Source organism: Eublepharis macularius, chromosome 16, assembly GCF_028583425.1.
Source record: "Eublepharis macularius isolate TG4126 chromosome 16, MPM_Emac_v1.0, whole genome shotgun sequence".
Taxonomy (NCBI): Eukaryota; Metazoa; Chordata; class Lepidosauria; order Squamata; family Eublepharidae; genus Eublepharis; species Eublepharis macularius.
In genome coordinates, this window is record NC_072805.1 from 47,637,059 (window position 1) to 47,654,621 (window position 17,563).

The following is a 17,563-nucleotide window of genomic DNA, read 5'->3' on the forward strand; positions in this document are numbered from 1 at the left end:
CTGTTCCTGCAGAGTTCATTGTGGTTCAGAAGCAATTTTGAAAGGATTGTTTAAATTCCTGCAAAACGCCTAGGCTTTTTAAGGATCCATAGCAGGTGTACGCATTGCTCCTAGTCCAGGTGTGTCACATCAGGGTTACCTGCAAAAAGTCTTCTTTAGCCACCATGGAACAGGAGACCTTGGCCTTTTGGCTTGGATTTTGCAAGAGCCACAGCCCTTTCCCTTGGGTTGGAACCCAGAGCATCCACGGGTGTGACAGTTGAACTGGCAGCTTATCAGAATGACAACAGGGGAGCCATAAAGCAGAGCCTCAGAGGCAGCTTTGGATTTTCACTGGGGAGGATGAAAAGATGGACGCGCACCTCTGCACCGGCGAGCTCCACATGAGAACAAAATCAGAGCAGTGCTGGGACGCTGCTGTTCAGCCAACCTGGATTTTGAGACTTTGGCAAAAGATTCCGCAGTGCTGACTTCCGCCATTCTGGCTGGCCATTGGAATAGTCGAGGTCTGAAGCCCTGGGAATGTTCCAAACGCTTTGTGCTATGGCATGCGCCCTCAGGCCGATCAGCCCTTCGGCTCAGCACCTGTTCCCAAAGGCCAGGTTGCTCTGGGAGCAGCCAGTGATGCCCTCCAAGGCTATTTGTTTATTTTATTTATGTAAGTTTACCAATTAAGTAGGTAACACAAACAGTTTAACTCTTTCATGACTGGAATGGGAACACTTGCAAATTCCCCACAAAATGCCTGCCTCCACTCCCCGCACTTATTATTATTATTATTTATTCAATTTATATACCGCCCATCCCAGGGGCTCTGGGCGGTGACTTGCACAATATTCAATTGCAGTGTGCCGTGAACATCTCAAGATTGCCCTCTAGGGTGACTGATAGCATTCCGAGGTCCAAAGATCCAGGTAGATCTCAGATCTACACCAGCCTGAGGGTTGGGAGTTCTGGGTGGGGGGACACTTGGCAAAGGTGCCAAGTGGGAACTCCAGCACAGTTGCTGGCACTGTTTGAATCGTTTTTTGTGTTTTGTAATCTGCCTTGAGCCTCAGCTAGAAAGGTGGAGTATAAATAAAGTTAAATGAATAAAAAGGTCCAGAGAGTAGAGCATGTGAAATGAGACGGGGAATGACAAGTGAGTCAGGATCCGGGTTCTGTGGCTGAGCTGCGCATGAGTTGAAGGCAGCTCTCGTGATGCGCTGGGAAACACTGAGACAAAGTTTGACTTTGGCAGGGTTGGAAGGAGGTAGGGATGTCTGCAGAGAACTTCCGGACTGGCTAAGAGGGGAAGAAGGGGGAAGGCTTGACGCAGAGAGAGAGCGCAGGGTCTTCTTGCAGGGTGGTCCAAAAGGGAGGCTTTCCGAAAAGGGAGAGCAGAAACGAGAGTTAGGGCAACAGTGGGAAGAGCCGTCCACACTTACTGGATGAGATCTCTTGAGGTTTTCCTGTTGGGCCAAATCAAACCTGAGGCAGAGGCTGAGAACAGCTTGAAATAATAGCTGCAGAGCTGACTCTGCCTGCTGGAGCCGCCTCTCTAGCCTTGGCCTTGAATGGATCGGCTTCAGAGTAGGAGGCTCATATTTAGGGGTTTGTTCCTGCTTTACTCCTAGCCAACCAAACCCCTTCAGTCTTACATGCGCAAATCCTCCAGCTGGGTCTCACGTACTTCTAGTAAAGAGCGCTTCTGAGAGGGGCAGGCAGGACGTGTTCTAAGATGGCAGGATGGTGGGCGGGCCACAGGACTCAACGGGGTCACGGTTGTGGTCAAAAATGCAGGCAGATTGGGAGTGGTGATTCCTTTCCGCCCTGGATGGGGCCCAGCAAATAAAGAATTGGCAGCATTTCCGGAACTGGCTTGGGAGGGCTCTGCTTCCCTTCCAGCAACCGCACAACACCGCTCACCCCCATTTCTGGGAAATATTCAGAGAAGAGTTTAGAAGGCCACAGTCACAGCTGTGAACCAAAGACACTCGTGGAAATTGTTTGTTACGCAGGCACAGGATTGGAGCATCTTCCCAAAGGAAAACAACAAAGTCGGAGGCTCCGTGTCAGTCACAGAAGGGCTCCACGGGGGCAGAGAGCGAGTTTGGCTTTGCAAAGCTGGTCCGGCCAGTTCTTTGAAAAGGAAGGCGTAGAAAGGGGAGGTCTCCCCTGAGTTAGAAAGCACTGAAGCCCACGTCAGCAACTCCTCCTCCGAAGTTTCTGCTCGCTCTCCCCGCACCTCTCCCTTCCACACAAAGAGATGTTGCTTTGACACCTTGGCATTCTCACATGCAAATCGTAACACTGGCGCTCTTAATAAAACCTGCAAGAATTTCCAAGGCTGCTGTGTCTGCACCCTCTTTCTCCTCACAAGATAAGGAGGGGGGAACGGGAGTAAAACCCTGCCCAGCTTCTTTGACCGTGATTCCTCCCCTCCACAGCTGTCCTGTGCACCAATTAAATAGCAGAGCCTTCTGGGGGTGGGGGAGAGCAAGACCACCCCTGGATGAGCTGCAGTAAGACAAGCAGCATGGAGAAATGTCAGCAGGCGCTGAGGGAGCATTTCCTCCAGAAAGGCCACTTGCGGCTGCCCTGGGCAGCCCGTGCTCTTTCAAGCTGCGTGCCTTTGCACCAAAAGTGGGTTGCTTTTTAGCTGTTGTAGCCTCCTGACAGAGAGAGGGGCTTCGATGAGCATCAGTTGCACAGTGTGCGCCTTGGATACACAGCGGAAGGCAACATTAGGAAAAACATCCCTGCTTGGTGGGATGAGCTAAGGAGCCCGTATGAGCTAAGGAGGACTCGGAGGAACAGCCAAGCAAGGCTGTGCCCTCTTCAGAGCTGCCGGGGAGGGGGGAAGATATTTATTTGGCCCATTTATAGGTCCAAAGTGGCTCAAAAAAAGCAAGCAACGTGTTGCATACACAGCAGAATCACACAGAAACGGTACTCAGTAGGTCTGGGCCTGTGGCTCCGCTGTAGAGCCTCAGATTTGCAGGGAGAAGACTCAGGTTCAAAACGCAACATCTCCAGTTAAAAGTTCATCGGTGCTATTAAGGTCCTCGGGCAGAGACCTGTAAACAAGACTGGCCTACAGAGGCCAATTCAGTAGGAGGCAGATTCATGTAGTCCTTTACTTATTTTATTGTAAACCACTTTGAGCAGCAAAGAAAAGGGGTACAGAAATAAAGAAAATCAAATCATCCCAAGAAGGGCCTTCTCTGTTGTGGCCCTCAAGCTTTGGAACTCACTCCCCTGGGATATTCGTCTGTCTCCCTCTATTGTTGTTTTCCACCAGTGGGTAAACACTTTTTTGTTCTGTTTGGCATACCCGCGGGTACTGCGGTTGGGTTCCTCCTTGTTTGGGTGTTATGTGTGCTTATATGTTTTTATTGAATTATTGTACACGTGCTTTGTTTTAACTGTTGAAGTGTTTTAATGTCTGACGGTTGCCACCTTGGGGACCCTATGTGAGTGGAAAGGTAGCGTAGAAATGTTTTTAATAAAATAAAATAAATAGCCAGCAAGAAAAGGTCTCATTGAAAATCTTCCAGTCTAGGTAGGACTTCCTTTAGTAGGGGAAGGCCCACAAGAACAAGAGGGCTAGAGAGGTTTGGGAGCAGCTGCCAAGAATGCCCTTACCTACATCTTCACGAAAAAACATCGTGAAATTTGGGCTCCCGTAGCAAACCACCTTGGGAAGAAAGATCTGGTGGTATTTTAGACACTTTGGCTGCAAGCCGATAAAAGGTTAAAGGTTGTGATAACATGAATATTTAGCTGCTATAAAGATGCCCTTCAACTTCATCCTTTTATTCTTCATGTAACAATAAGGTCACCCAGCTGGCTTCAAGCGGAGGAGTGGGGAATCCAGCCTGGCTCTCCAGATGAGAGTCCTGCTGCTCTTAACCACTACACCAAACTGGCTCAAAGCTCAGTGCTCCCCAGCAGTGTGCCTACTTGGATGTGCGCCTGGGATGTGAGTTCTGCCTTGGTGTTGGCAACAGCTCATCTCAGGGGTGAATGCCTAGTAAGCTGAGCAGTGTTTGGAACAAGGAGGCACAGGGATACGTGCAGATATGGCTAGGGATATTCCTGGGCATCTTGCTCAGCGTCCTCCCAGATGGCTGCTCACCAAGAGACGCTTAAGGGACACATTGTTCCTCCAGGCAGGCACGCCATTCCTGCTTGCGAAAAGCCACCCTCTGGTGGGGGGCTGCAAGTCCCAAGCGCCAGGTTTCCCATGGGGGTCTGCTGCTGAACTTCCAACAGCTATTATGGTGAGAAAACAGAACAGAGGAGGTCCCTACCTTGGGCAGCATCGCCTGCATCACCTTTTTCTTTTCCAGGTGACACAGCAGTGTATAAGGAGGGCGTCTACTGGATCAGAGGCCGGACCTCCGTTGACATCATCAAAAGTGGCGGCTACAAAATCAGTGCCCTTGAAGTCGAGCGTCACCTACTGGCCCACCCCAGCATTTCTGGTAAAGCAAAGACTCCCTCCTCCCACCCCTCACCCCTGATAAGCTGCCACTTAGAGATTCCTTCCTTCCTTCCTTTTGTTATACTCGCTCTGCCTTGGAACAGGCTTGGAGCGGCTGACATGAGTCTCTTCTTGAGGCACTGCAGCATCAGGTGCTTTCTAAGCAGCCGCCTTGGCCCCAGGATCAGCCCCGCTCCGTCTCCCAGAGAGCAGCAACCTGTCCTAGATTTGACTGTGGTGCCCATTTCATATCAGGGCGTGAGGGCGTGAGTGCAGCAGGTGCCTGCTCAATTGCATGGTATGAGAGGCTGGACGCACATTCAGCACGCGTGTTTTAACTGTCTGCTAGCCCTGTCCAGGAGGCATCACGGACCACCACCCCAGCAAAGATCCAACCCAAACACTTGACTGGCTCATCTTCGTGGCCCCTCACAGAACCCCTGGGATTTTATCCCCCCCCCCCGCCGCCCCCTTCAGCCCTGGTCTTATCTTGATCGGCTTTCCTAATGGCAGAACCACATTCGTCTCCCAAAATCTGATCTAACTTACCCTGTGTCCTGACAATTTGCAGTTCCCTATCTTGTGCTACACCATTGACTTCCGCTGAAAGGGGCAGGAGAACAGGCCCTGTGGTGATCTCAGAAGATGGGGCATCGCAGGTGGGTGACTGCCGTGTCTGGTGGCCGCCCCCTGCCCTTTGTCCTGTGTGGCTCCACTCGTCAAAGTGAACTTGTCAGCTTGAACGTGGGAGGGATGCTTGCTCCATCCCCTGCAGAGCTGGTTTGGAGATGGGCCTCTAGACACTTCCTCCCTCGTGACAGGATCTGGCCTTTGGAGACACGGTTCCTCTGTTCCTTCAGAATGCCCAAGACCAATTCACATGCGCCATCTTGCCTGACTTGAGCCGCCTGGCCCTTTCCCCCTTCGCCGGCGGCCAGCTTGCCCAGAACAGCGTGGCTGATCAGTTTACCAAGCCTCTCGGCACTCTGCTTTTCCCTAGCCATCCATTTCTGCTTGTCATCTGCTCTGTCCTGAGGGCCCACAACTTTACGAAACGTGTTTCAGAAAAGCTCTCCTGAAGTCTGCTCTGTGTGTGCCCCTTGGGCCGCATCCAGGCATAAATAAATTGAGCCACGATGAGTCCATCATGGGAGCACAGTTGCAACAGGCATGGGCTGTCTTCCCCCCTGTATAAAAAGAAGCCTGATTTGCGCCGTGCTGGCGCCATGTCCATCTGAAAGCAAATCCCTCCCTTCTTGGGACCAGTTCCACGTGTGTGTGTGTGCAGGCGCACATCTGTGCACCCTCCGCCTTCTTTCATGGCTGATTTCCAAAGCAGGGACTTGACTCAGGTCACCCTAATTGAAGCCCAGCATTCTGCCCATTATTCCAATCCCCTCACATTTATTTATTTACTTTATTTATACCCTAGCTTTTTACCCAACAGGGACCCAAAGCAGCTTACATCATTTTCCTTTCCTCCAGTTTATCCTCACAACAACCTTGTGAGGTAGGTTAGGCCGAGTGTGTATAACTGGCGCAAGGGCACCCAGCAAGCTTCCCTGGCAAAGTGGGGATTCCAACATGGGTGTCCCAGACCCTAGTCCAGCACCCCAACCACTACACCATACTGCCTCTCAGTCCACTGGCTCACTTGCAGTCCCCTTTCTAGGGAGGCCGCCCAGCTGAGTGTTATCCTCTTTTCCTGTGGGATTCTTTTGCACGCTTTCTCTCTCACATGCCATCTCTCCCTCTCAGATGTGGCTGTGATTGGAGCCCCAGACATGACGTGGGGGCAAAGAATCAGTGCCGTGGTGAAGCTCCAGGAGGGGGAGACATTGTCTCTTAAGGAACTGAAGGAGTGGGCAAGGTAAGGGGGCAGCACCAGCTGATGGCACACAGCACCAGAGGGCAGGCCAGTGAATGAAGAACGGTGGTTAAAAGCCGCAGGTGCCAGGCAGGAGGACTTGTAAGGTGGCTTTCAAATTCCCCCCAGTATCTTGAACGTGACAAGCAAGCTGAGCATCGGTTCCTCAGGAGAGTTAAGAAGTCCGTCTGCCGGTAAAATGTGTTCCTCATCTTCTTGCCCAGCCTTCCTAATCTGGTCCAGTGTGGGGGGAGGGAGCTTGGCTTGGCCCCTGGTGAGCTGTAGTGCCACCATTGCAGATGCCCAGGGGGTGCCATTGCAGCGCCCAACTCAACAGGAGCCCGGCTCCAACCAGCCCATCACTTGGCTCTGCAAGATGAAGCCGTGAAGCCGCCTTAGACTGGGCCCTCGGACCATCTAGCCCCAGCGCTGCCTGCTCGAGCTGACATCTGCTTCCAAAAGCTTGGGCAGAGAGAGATCCGACCTCCCTTTACTCCCGAGAGCCTTTGAAGACAGACGTGCCTTGGAGGGGCCGCTCCCTTTTGTCTCCAAGTCATCCCCCCTGGAACTCGAGAGGTCTGGAGCAGAGGGGGTTCATCCTTCTGACACGTCAGAAGGGCTCCAGGGTTTTCCCAAGCAGTGGGCCTCCTCTGGCCCACCCTCCCCAGTGCCCCAGCTGACGGCCTGGGGTTGCCGCCATCAAAGAGCTGGTCTCCAAGACAAGACAGGCCAAGAGCTCCACTGCAGCTGCTGAGATGACGGTGATGACGGTTCTTTATTCATAGTCCGCTTTTCTCGCTGAGATCCAAGGTGGATTATGGACTGCGAGGCAGAATCCCCTCTTTTCTCAGCAGCTGTTTGCCCAGGGCTCTCTTGCTCCCGGGGGCGCCTGGCCCGTGTGCGCAAAGGAACTGGAGCATTGTGAGGGAGTCTGCTCCACCCCTGAAGCAGGCTGTCCGTCTTGGTCCACTTTGGCCCCTCCCAGGCAACCAACTGATGTGTCAGCAATGCTCGTCCTTTACAGAGCAGCCCCTGTTGGACTTGCGCCTCCCGGACTAACGTGGAGACTTGGCCGTTGCCTTGTTATTGTTATTGCTGATTTTATATTTTATGCTGCCAAGTTTTATTGTTGTATATTTATATTGTTGTGATCCGATCTGAGCCTGCTTGCGGAGAGAGTGGAACACACGTTTAATTCAGTCAATAATGGGGCGAGACAGCAGGGCTTAATGTGAGCCAGGGACGTGCCCCAGAGCAGAGTTGTGAGTGCCCCAGAGCAGAGAGTCTACAACTGTGGCCAGCATGGCTACCCACCTGAAACTGTAACCATGAAAAAGTCTTTAAGGAATATGTCCCCTGCCCAAGAAGGGCCTAATGGTGGGGGGGGGGAGCAGGCCCCCTGTCCAGTCTTTCCTGTCCTTCATTTCTGTCAGAGCTAGTCCCACCCTCCTGTCTCTTCTCCTGGAGGGTGGGAAGGAAATGTCCCTCGTTTGCAAGTGTCTGTTTGCTTCCTTACTGTAAGGATTGGAGGGTAGTTTGCATTCCCTGGAGAGAAGGAATCAAAGTGACACTTGATCACCTCGGGATGGGTCCGGGTCCTAGAGCCGAATGCTGCACCCCTGCCGGCATCTGCCTCCCCCGCTCTCTCTGCCTCTCCTCTTTATCCTCAATGTCACCACTTGTCTCCCGTCGCCTCTTCACTTCTGCTCCGTCTCTGGCAGGAGACACATGTCTCCCTTCAGAGTGATTCATGTTGTGGCTTTTGTCTCCAGGTCCTGAGTTAGAGGCCTCCGTCAGGCAGGATGCGTGGAGGGCTTGACTATCGGGGTGGGCAGCTAGAGGAGGGTAGCGCTCACTCGCTGAGGGGGGTGGCGTGTCGCTTCCGATGCGGTGCCAGGGAGGGCGCCTGTCACAGCTGGGCCTGGCCCCTGTCTAGTTGTTCGGCAAGAGGAGGCTCTCACACAGGCTTTGCGAAGGGCAAGGTGACTTTGCTTCGTGCCCCGGCTCCTGGAGAGGCTGCAAGGGAGCCTGCGCTTACCTGGCACCCATCCTGTTGAGCAGGGCAGCGCACAAGACAAATCTGTGCGTGCAGCTTTGCGGGGTGGGGTGGGGTCTCTGCCTCCCTGGGACTCTTCCCAAGGAGCAGGAGTCTGCAGCGCTCTGTAGTGCTCATGCGGCCTGTTTGTCATTTGCTCTCCCTGCCATATCTAATTGCAAGGATTGATGAGCACCCATTAAAGGTGATCTGTCCTCTTTCTTATAGGCGCTCTGTCTAGGTGCTTTCAGATATACACACTGTTTGTGGTGCGTTGTTACTCAGCCTTATGCTCCCAGGCGCAGTGCGAGGTGGAAGGCCTTGGGTGCCAAAGACCCTTCCCAGTCCTGTGTGACACTTGCTTAGAAGACAGTGTTGTGTCGGAAGAGGCGCCCTTGTGCTGTTCTAAGGAGCAGGCGGCCTTCATTTGACTTCCGGATCCAAGGGTCTCTTTAGACGCTTCGGAGCTGCTGCTGCTGCTTCCAAATTCCTTGTCCCGCGAGCTTTATCCAGCAAGGTGTTGCGAGAGAGATGGGATAGTTGGAAAGGACCAAACCAGGATTCTGCCCCGGGGGTGGGAGTGGGAGGGGATGTTCAACCACAAGAGCACACGCGTTAATCGGAAAGTGTTTCCGTGTCGCAGGGAGTCCATGGCACCCTACACCATCCCCGCTGAACTGCTCCTGGTGGAGGAGATCCCGCGCAACCAGATGGGCAAAGTAGACAAGAAGCAGCTTCTCAAGCAGTTCTACTCCTAGCAGTGGCGGCACCCAACGGGAGTCAGGCAGCACGGCGAGGCTTCCCAGAAGCAGCCTGTAGAGGCGTGGTGGGGAGACGTGCCAAGGGGCTTTGCACATGCACAGCTGGATGCCCTCTGCAGAGCCCAACTGCACGTCACTGCGGTGGCACGTCCGAGGCTCATCGGTTGCGAGGTCAGGTGCTGGCTGGGACTGGCCTTTCGAGCTCTACATCAAATAAACTCTGGTTTTCTTCTCCTTTGCTGCCAGTATGTTCTTACTGTTGCAAACCAGGGCTCAGGCAGCAGTTGATGGGGGTTCTGGTTCCTCTCCCAGGCTTGTAGAAACTCCAGTTGCTGAAGGAGTCACCTGTGCCGCATTGAACAGAAGGCCGACCTCCAGAAGAGAGCACCTCTCACCTCCAGGAGCCCTCTGGGCATAGGGACGCCATCTAAACACTGAACTCTTGGTTCTGTACTTCTTAACAGGCAGGAGCTACTACTTGTATCCCAGACCCTGTGGCGCATTTGTAGGTTTGCCAAAAGACAGGGATAGGAACTCCCCCTTCCTTCCCCAGCAGCTGGACGGGGCATCCCTCCCCTTGCCTTTCCCAGTTAGTGCAGCTGTGGGACGGGGGGGCCGTGGGCGGAGCAATAAACAGGTGGTGGAGAGAGGCGAGTCACCAAAGCGTCCACGAATAATATAGGCACCTTTTAAACTATAGCAGAAATACTGTTTTTAAACAACCAGAAGTTATGACACAATTGGAAAAGGGGAGTACTTCAAATCATGGGTTTAGGGCACCGAAGTGAGGGAAGAGCCCTGTGTGCTGGCTACTTCTGTACGTGCCCATCTGAACGGCCAGTTGCCTGTTAATGACAAAGCTACAGTCTGAAGATGTTACACGTGCCAGCTCAGTTTTCTTGATGCGTTGCAGCATCCATCATAAAAAAAAAGACACCCCCAAACGAATGGTCTGTTTTCTAACTAATCGAGGAAAGGCTTCTTGATGCCTTTCTTTTGTTGCCGTTCCCTTTTAAATCATCTCAGAGTGTGCTGATTAGTTCCTCTGGACAGCCACACATTTCTAATAAATGGTGTATACGAAAGTGCCTGCCCCACTGAAATAGGAACCCAAGGGTTGGGGGGAAAGGTCAAAGGCGTTCATTAGGAATCCTGCTCTTCTGATAGGTGCGCTTACTGCACCACCACCACCACCACCACCCCGCCCCCCGCAGCTTTGCACGACTTCCCTTTTCGTGCTGCAGAAATGGTTCCCTTGGGCCCCTTGTGTTTGGTCCTGCCGTCCTTCGCTCTCCCCTCTCGTTCCATGCCTAGCTCAGTCCCAGGTGAAAGATTTCTTTCAGCCCCTCACCCTGATGACGGCACTCTCTTCGCTCTGGTCTTTTTGCCTGGTTTTCTCCTGCTTTCTGCTCACATTTTCTCTTCTCCCTCTTTGGGGAGGGATTTCCCCCCCCCTTATTTTTATAGCACAGTAAAGGAATCTTCATTAGGGGAGTGTAATCTCTGTGCAGACAGGGCACAGCAAACAACCCACCATAAATTGCGACCTGTCCTTTGCACACTTCATCACACACCTCCTCCTGTTTGGCTGCAGATGTGGGAGGGGGGAGGGGAGGGGGCAGCAATTAGGGGAGTGCAAATAAATGCCCACCTCTCTTAACAAGCCAGGCACGCCTCCCTCTCTGCCTAGGAATCCCTCTCCAGAGGGCTTCCTGCAGTGGGAAGTCAGGGAGGGCCTCCCCCCCACCCAAAGGCCTTGCAGACCCTGAGTGGTTAGGTCCGGGGCGGGGGGGGGATGGAGTCTGTGCCTGTGGGCTGGAATCTTCTCCTCTGTGCCCAGGCCAGGCCTGATCCACGCTGCCGCTGCGAGTTCTGAGGACGGCTCCTCCTGCCTGGTGTGGCCAGTCTTTTTTCAAGTGGACCACCCCCCCCCATCTGAGCGTGATGCATTCCTAATGCCAAACTCACACCCCTTCTTAGTCTCCAACTGCCCCCCCCCCCATTGCCATTTCTGTTGTATGCCTTTCCAGAATAACCTCTGACCAATGCCATCCGTTCAGTTTGCTGGGATCCACGCAAGCCAGGTTAATGGTGGGGTTGGGAACTGCAACGTTTCTGGTTGGGAGGAAAATCTTGGAACAGCATCTGCAGCATAATGGTGAGAAAGGAGAAGGTGGTTGGAGGGGGGGGGATTTAAGTATTTTTTTCAGAAAGCACAGTTTTTTAAACAACTTGGAGCTGGACCCCCCCCTCGATTTCCCACTCAGCCCTACAGTGCCCCTGGGACAGAGGTTGAAAGTTCTGTGGTCCGATTCCCCCGAAGCTGCTGTATAGCAGATATTTATTACAGAGAAAGAAGAGCTCGACATCCCCCCCCCCCGCTCCCAAAATGCAGGCTACACAAAGCCACAGTCTGTGCCAGAAGGGCCTTACCCAGGGGCCATTCTACAGGAGGGACGGTGCCATCTCCTTTGTTAAAACATCAGCTACGCAGTAAATTTTTTCACTTACCATATAGATCAATATCAAATTATCATGTTGCACATTCATAACTCTTTAGCAAGCAACAATGGGGAGAGACAAGGTCACTGGAGAATAAATAGCAACCGGTGCGCTCCGTGATCTATCATTCCCGACCATCCCCTGCACCTTGCAGCAGGCCCCTGACAAGATCATTAATAAAACTCTGCTGCTGCCCGATCGATGGGTTTGATGGATGAGCGCAGGTAGCAAATACAGTAAAACAGCTGGCTGTCATGCTCGGGTGAGGAATGCGAGCTCCACCGAGGGGCACGGCGGGGGGGAGGGGGCGCACCGTTTTCCTTGGGGCCTTTTTTTAAAAAGAGAAAGATCTTTAAAAGCCGTTCAGTGTTTGCCAATGAACGTTTGAACTCAGCACCTGTGCCCTCTGCCTGGGCGGGAGGCTGCTACCGGAGAGGCCTCCTGAGGCTGCTCTGCCACTCAGCTTACCACAGCTTACCATTTGCTCAGTGCCCAAACATGCAAGGTGCTGTACAGATTGGCAGCATTGTGCCAGCTGTGCCCAGATCAGCTCAGGGCCAGCCTGTGATGGAAAGGATTTCTGAGTCGGTGAGCAGGGGGGATTCAGGTGGGAGTGGAGGGGTGGGCATGGTGAGGGAGCCCAGGAGAGCTGCAATCTAGTTGGAGCTTTAAAAGGGGGGGACTGGAAGCTTGAAATGGATGCCAACTGTGCAGCAGTGTAGGGACTGCTTCCATTAATCCCACCCCCCACCCCCCGCCCATGTCTGGGTCCCAGATCCAGCGTTCTGCCCCAACCCAACCCACCGTGCTGCTGGCTTCTGCATTTTTCTCCCTCCTGCTCCTCAGCTTGCACCTCACGTGCCCCATTGACAGTCTGAGCATATGTAGCCAGCCCTTCAATTACTCTGGAATGGCTATGGGTGACTCAGTCATCCGTCTGCCAGGCCCTTCTATGACACTGGGCAATAAAAGCAATTAAAAGCAAGTCCCCACCATCTCAAAAATAGCACACCCACGCCTCTTGACAAATCTACACCCTTCCCTTTGATAGCAACCTGATTAGCCCAGAAATGCTGCAGCATGGTTGTTAAAAGAAGGGGGGGTGGAAAGGGGCTGTGCTCCGAGGGTGGTTGTGGGTCAGTGTGCTTTGGAAAGATTGCAAGGGGCGGGGGGGGGGAGACTCTTGGCTGACATGCTTAAAGGGAGGAGCCTGTCTCCCTTTGTAGCTCCAGTTGGGGAACCTTTGGTTAACAGGAGTGTGTGAACGCTCTCTGCTGAAATCACAGATTTGATCACAAGTAGCAAAGAATTCAAAAAGAGGACCTGCTTTTGATCAACATCTGTACTATCTCGATTGCATCGCAAGTGTTTGTGCATGCAAGTTCTGGCCCTGTCCTCCCGCCTCTACCGTCCGCCCAGTCCACCTGGCATTTTGAAAACATGCTCGCTTGCGGAAGAGAGGCTATCGGGTGCTTGAAACCATACCTCTTGTCTTGAGAGTGGGGCAGCCCCTCGTGTTCTGCTGCACTCCTGGTACTTCTCTGCAATCTGTAAAGCAATTATTTGGGAACATGAGCCTGCTGTGGCACTCCCATAGCCCCTGCCTTTTGCCACTTGAGAAAGGGAAGCAAAGCGAACCCTAGCCCTAACAAAGGAAAGTTCCAGAAGGGAGGCAAGATGTTGCCTGAGGCAGAAGGGTCACTCGCTGGCTCCAGGAGCCAGACGTTATCAATAGAGAGGAATGGATTCCCCTGCTTCCTTCTTATTTGTCCCCGTTTTCTCAACGCTGCATTCCACCCCTTCACTGAAGGAGAATTTCTACAGTTAGTTTTGGAGCGGTAGAATGTGCTTTTGGCCACAGCATTCAGTTCATTACTGGTGTCACTAATGTGTGTGTTTGCATTGGTAAAACACTGCAGAAAAGCAATCTTGGTGTGCTTGTAGGCAACGAGTGTACTGACACCAAGTTTCCTGTTGTGCTTTGTGTTTTATCGACATGGCACATGCTCTTTTGCATGTTGGTAAAATGGAACATGTTCATTGTGTGTGATCACATCGAGATGTTTTTATTAGTGTGCACATCCATAATGTAGAGTTGAAGGTGGGAGCGAGTGAAGGAGCATGCAGCTACTGCAAACCTCGCGTTTTGTACAATCTTTGGAAACAAAAAATGAAACGGTGTGCATTTCTTCTTGCATCCGTTCCTTTTCAGAGACTGGACCAAGTATTTTGGAGCTCTGAAAAGCAGGGAGAGTTTCAGATGAGAAGTTTGCAAGCATCCACTCCTAATTAAGTTTGCAACCCCCACATTTTTGTCACCCTGAGGGCAATTCTGCCATGTGAACAGAGTGCTTCTGAGATGAGACGGTGCTTCCATTGCCCCGGTAAGGCAGCTGGGTAAGGCGTTGGAGTGGGAGGTTGCCGAGGTGAGGAGTCCGTGCCGCCATTGACTGCACCGGGCAATCGTTATTTGTGATGGATACACCTGCTCTGCATGGTTTGCTCTTAAATTTGTCATTGGTTCCCCCGTTATTGACTAGATTGGGGCTGGTTCTCCCGAAACCAGACTGGCATTGATCCGGCAGTGCTCAGCACCAGGAATTAGAACGACCAAACTGGAACGGAACGGAATTAGGCTTCGCGCTAATTGTAAATGAGCTGCTTTGGGCCACTTGACCTTTTCACTCCTAGCCTGGCCTCCTCGCCACACCACAAGCAGTCTGGCCAGCGAAAGAGCCCTGAGATGAGATTAACACGTGCAGGGCAGCTTTGCCTTTCGAGGCTGGGTGGGGGGTGGCCTGCCTGGCCTTCAGCTTCTGGGGCTTCAGAGCTTCACCCTTCGGGGGCAACTAATTGGCAAAAGGGAGTGAGGACCCCCCTCTCCAACAGTGGCCCCATCCCAGGGCAATTTCCTTTTGGAAAGTTGGGGGGCTCCCCCCCCCCCCGATTCAGCCCTCCCTTTGCAGTTGCTTGGCTTGTGCGTGAAAGGGAAGCCAGCTCCCCCTCCAGTGATGGGAACTGCTGCGCTCTTTATAGCTGACATTATCTTTTATTGCCGTATAAAATTCTAGGCTCGGATGCCTTTATTGCTGCTGCTCTGGCATTCACTGGCAGAGCTGCTGTTTGCCAAGAATGGTGGGTCTTATCCAGCGCTCTGTGTTTGTTTGCAGGGGATGAGTGTGTGTGTGGGGGGGGGGTGCTTGCCTCCCTGGCACTGAGTCCTGCTCTGAGATGGGGCAACATGCCAGCCCACAACTGTCCCCGAGTGACAGGCTGCTTCGGTGCCCAGAAGGAAGAACTCGCCAGGAACCGAACAATCTCTCATTTTTATCCCATCTTTTCTCCAAGCCCCCTCCCCATCTTACCCTCCCAAAAACCCTGTGAGGTAGGCCAAGCTGAGGGAGAGAGACTGGCTGAAGGTCAGGCTTCGTGACAGAAGGGATCTGAAAGCAGCTCGCCCCGCTTCTCCTCTCGTAACCACTGCACTGCACCACCATATGCCACTTTTGGCCTTTGGGCAGTGGAGATTCAACTACAGCTGGCCTCCTTGGGATGGACAGGATGACCACGGCTATCCCACGTTCCTTTGCGCAGCAAAAGGAGGGTTGGGGGCACTTTCTAATGAGTTAGCCCCAGAGAGATCCCCCCCCCAGTTGTCTATATTGCTGTCTTTCAGGCCTCCAAAGGGGAAACCCCAGTAAAGGACTGTTAGATCTGCCAGGAGTAATTTAACACCAAGCTGGCCTGTGGTCAAGAGGGGGGAACCTGCCCGGTGAAGAAATCCAGAGAGAAGGTCACCAACAAAGGCTTGAGCCCTGCAGTCCATGTGGACTGCTTGGGGCAGGGGGGAGGTCTGCTCTTGGCCCTGGGAACCACGTCCAAGAGCTTCCTGGCCTCGGCCTGCCACAGAGCCACCCCGCCACCACCACCACCTGATAATGGCCCGTAAGCTCCCCCACATGGGACATATTTTGTGTGTGAGCTTTGCTGGCGGATATCACACTCTACTTCTGTAGCCTGCATTGAGGATTGATCCCACAGTTTACACACACACACACACACAATGGCAGCTGAAGAGAACGAGTCACGCAGCGGGTGCCAGTCCACAAGAGTCTCTGCCCCGGTCAGCCTGATAGTCTTTAACACACCAAACAACTATTGTTTGCTTTGGTTGGAGCAAAGAAATCCAGCTGCCCCTCTGGATCCATGTGCATGCTGAGCAATCCCTGCACCACGGCCGGTATGGCTGGCCTCAGCCTGCCCAGCAGGAAGGAACTTTTGAAACCCCCCAAAGGCCTTCCGTGCCCCCTCCCCAGTAGCAGGCACAAAAAGTCCTCCTCTCTTTTCCCTTCTGGTCCCTTGTGGGACCCAGCCATTAGATCTCAGGCCCTCACAACTGCAGCCGACAGGAATGCTTTGTGCCTCCTGTTTATTCGGTGCGAACCGGGTGCTAAGAGCTGTGAGGCTGGCAGGTGCTGCTTGCGCCTTGCTTGCCATCCGCGTTTCTGCAACTCAGTCATCTCTTGCTGAAAACAAAACACAGCCAGCTTGGCCCTGCTGGAATCACATCAGTAATATTTGGCTGTGATCACGTGACAGGGGAGCGAAATTGCATCTCGGGGGTGCAGTTTGGCCTCCTTGCTGTGTCTGTTTCAGCCCCTTGTTTCCCCCACAACCTTCCCTTTTCCTGTGGGGCATCAGAGGCATTGCCAGTTTTTTCCCTGGTGAGGCTCTTGTGTCTTTTCAGGGAAATTTGGGCAAATGTGTTCATGTGTCTCAAGCAAGGCATCAGAGCGCCCCCTCCTGGCTCATTCTGGCTGGCCAGCAGGAGGCAAGCTGCCCTCTCACCTTTGGCTGCAAGGTTAGAAAGTTCACACAAACATCCTTTGTGTCCAAATCTGTAGCCCTTCCATACTCCCGGTGCTCATCAGGATCTTTCTGGAAACATTGCAGGCTCTTCTCTACATTTTCCAGCTTTCATTTTACTGTAAAAAACCAAGCCCCCTGCCCTTGTTCCTTACACTGAGTTCAGGGGAAACTGCCACAGCCCAACTGGAAGGGAAAGACTAGAGTCGCTCCTTCCACCTCTGGGTTTTCTAGCCAGTGACTGCAAAGGTCTTGGCATGACTGACAAGCTCTTGACACTTTTTAGAATTTATGAAAATGTAATAAAATTAATTTTTTTAAAAAAACCTTGAAGAAGACTGATATTTAGGGTTTGCTGCATGACGTTCATTAAAGATGCTTGCCACCTACTCTATTGTGTGTCCCCCTCCCAAATTTCTCACTATAGGCCTGTACACAGGCACAAGGGAGCTGGCCAGAGGCCAAGACAGAGAGTATGTGTTGCTCGTTGCACCCATGCGTGCCCCTCTTCCTCCTCTGTCAAAGATGATTTGACATGATCTCCCCTCTATCGCCCAACATGCCAACCCCAGCCTGACCCACTTCACCCAAGATCCCGGGTGCCAGTGACAGGGAACATCTGCTCGCCTGCCCTCCTGCCACAGCGCATTAGGGTCAGGCGGGAGCCGACTAATCAAGGGGCCTCACGGGAAGGAGGGGCCGCTGGGAGCGTCAGCAGCCCTGCTGAGGCCCTCCTGTCCCTCGCCCGGCCAAATGAGTCCCTGCAGCCCCTCCATTCCAGACAGCAAAGACGCACGCCAGTCAGCAGCACGGGAGAAGGCGGGAGCAAGGCTCCCTCTGCAGCACTGCTGGCTGGTGTGGCTGGGACCAGATGCACCCAGCAATGGTGCCTGTGCATTAAAGAGAGGGGGCTTCCCTAGACTTGTTCTTTCCTGCATAGCGACCCCCTCCCACTTCCATCAGCTCAACAGGAACCCATGCGCTGAGGTGGGAGCGGAGGGGCGTGGCTTGCAGTTTTAGCTTGGGCCATCAGCCTGTTGCCTGGGGATCTGAGAATCTCACCT

General features: G+C 53.0%; 1 protein-coding gene across 2 annotated transcripts in view; it reads left to right on the top strand.

The window, feature by feature from the left end:
• Positions 1–9,360, top strand: part of ACSF3 (acyl-CoA synthetase family member 3) — a 64,825-nt gene extending 55,465 nt beyond the window's left edge. For both annotated transcript variants that reach the window (XM_055000152.1, XM_055000154.1), the window contains 3 exons: positions 4,335–4,469; positions 6,227–6,338; positions 9,014–9,360. In XM_055000152.1, the coding sequence (XP_054856127.1) occupies positions 4,335–4,469; positions 6,227–6,338; positions 9,014–9,128 (362 nt within the window). In that variant the 3' untranslated portion in view covers positions 9,129–9,360. The remainder of the gene's footprint in view (positions 1–4,334; positions 4,470–6,226; positions 6,339–9,013) is intronic.
• The last annotated feature ends 8,203 nt before the right edge of the window (positions 9,361–17,563 follow it).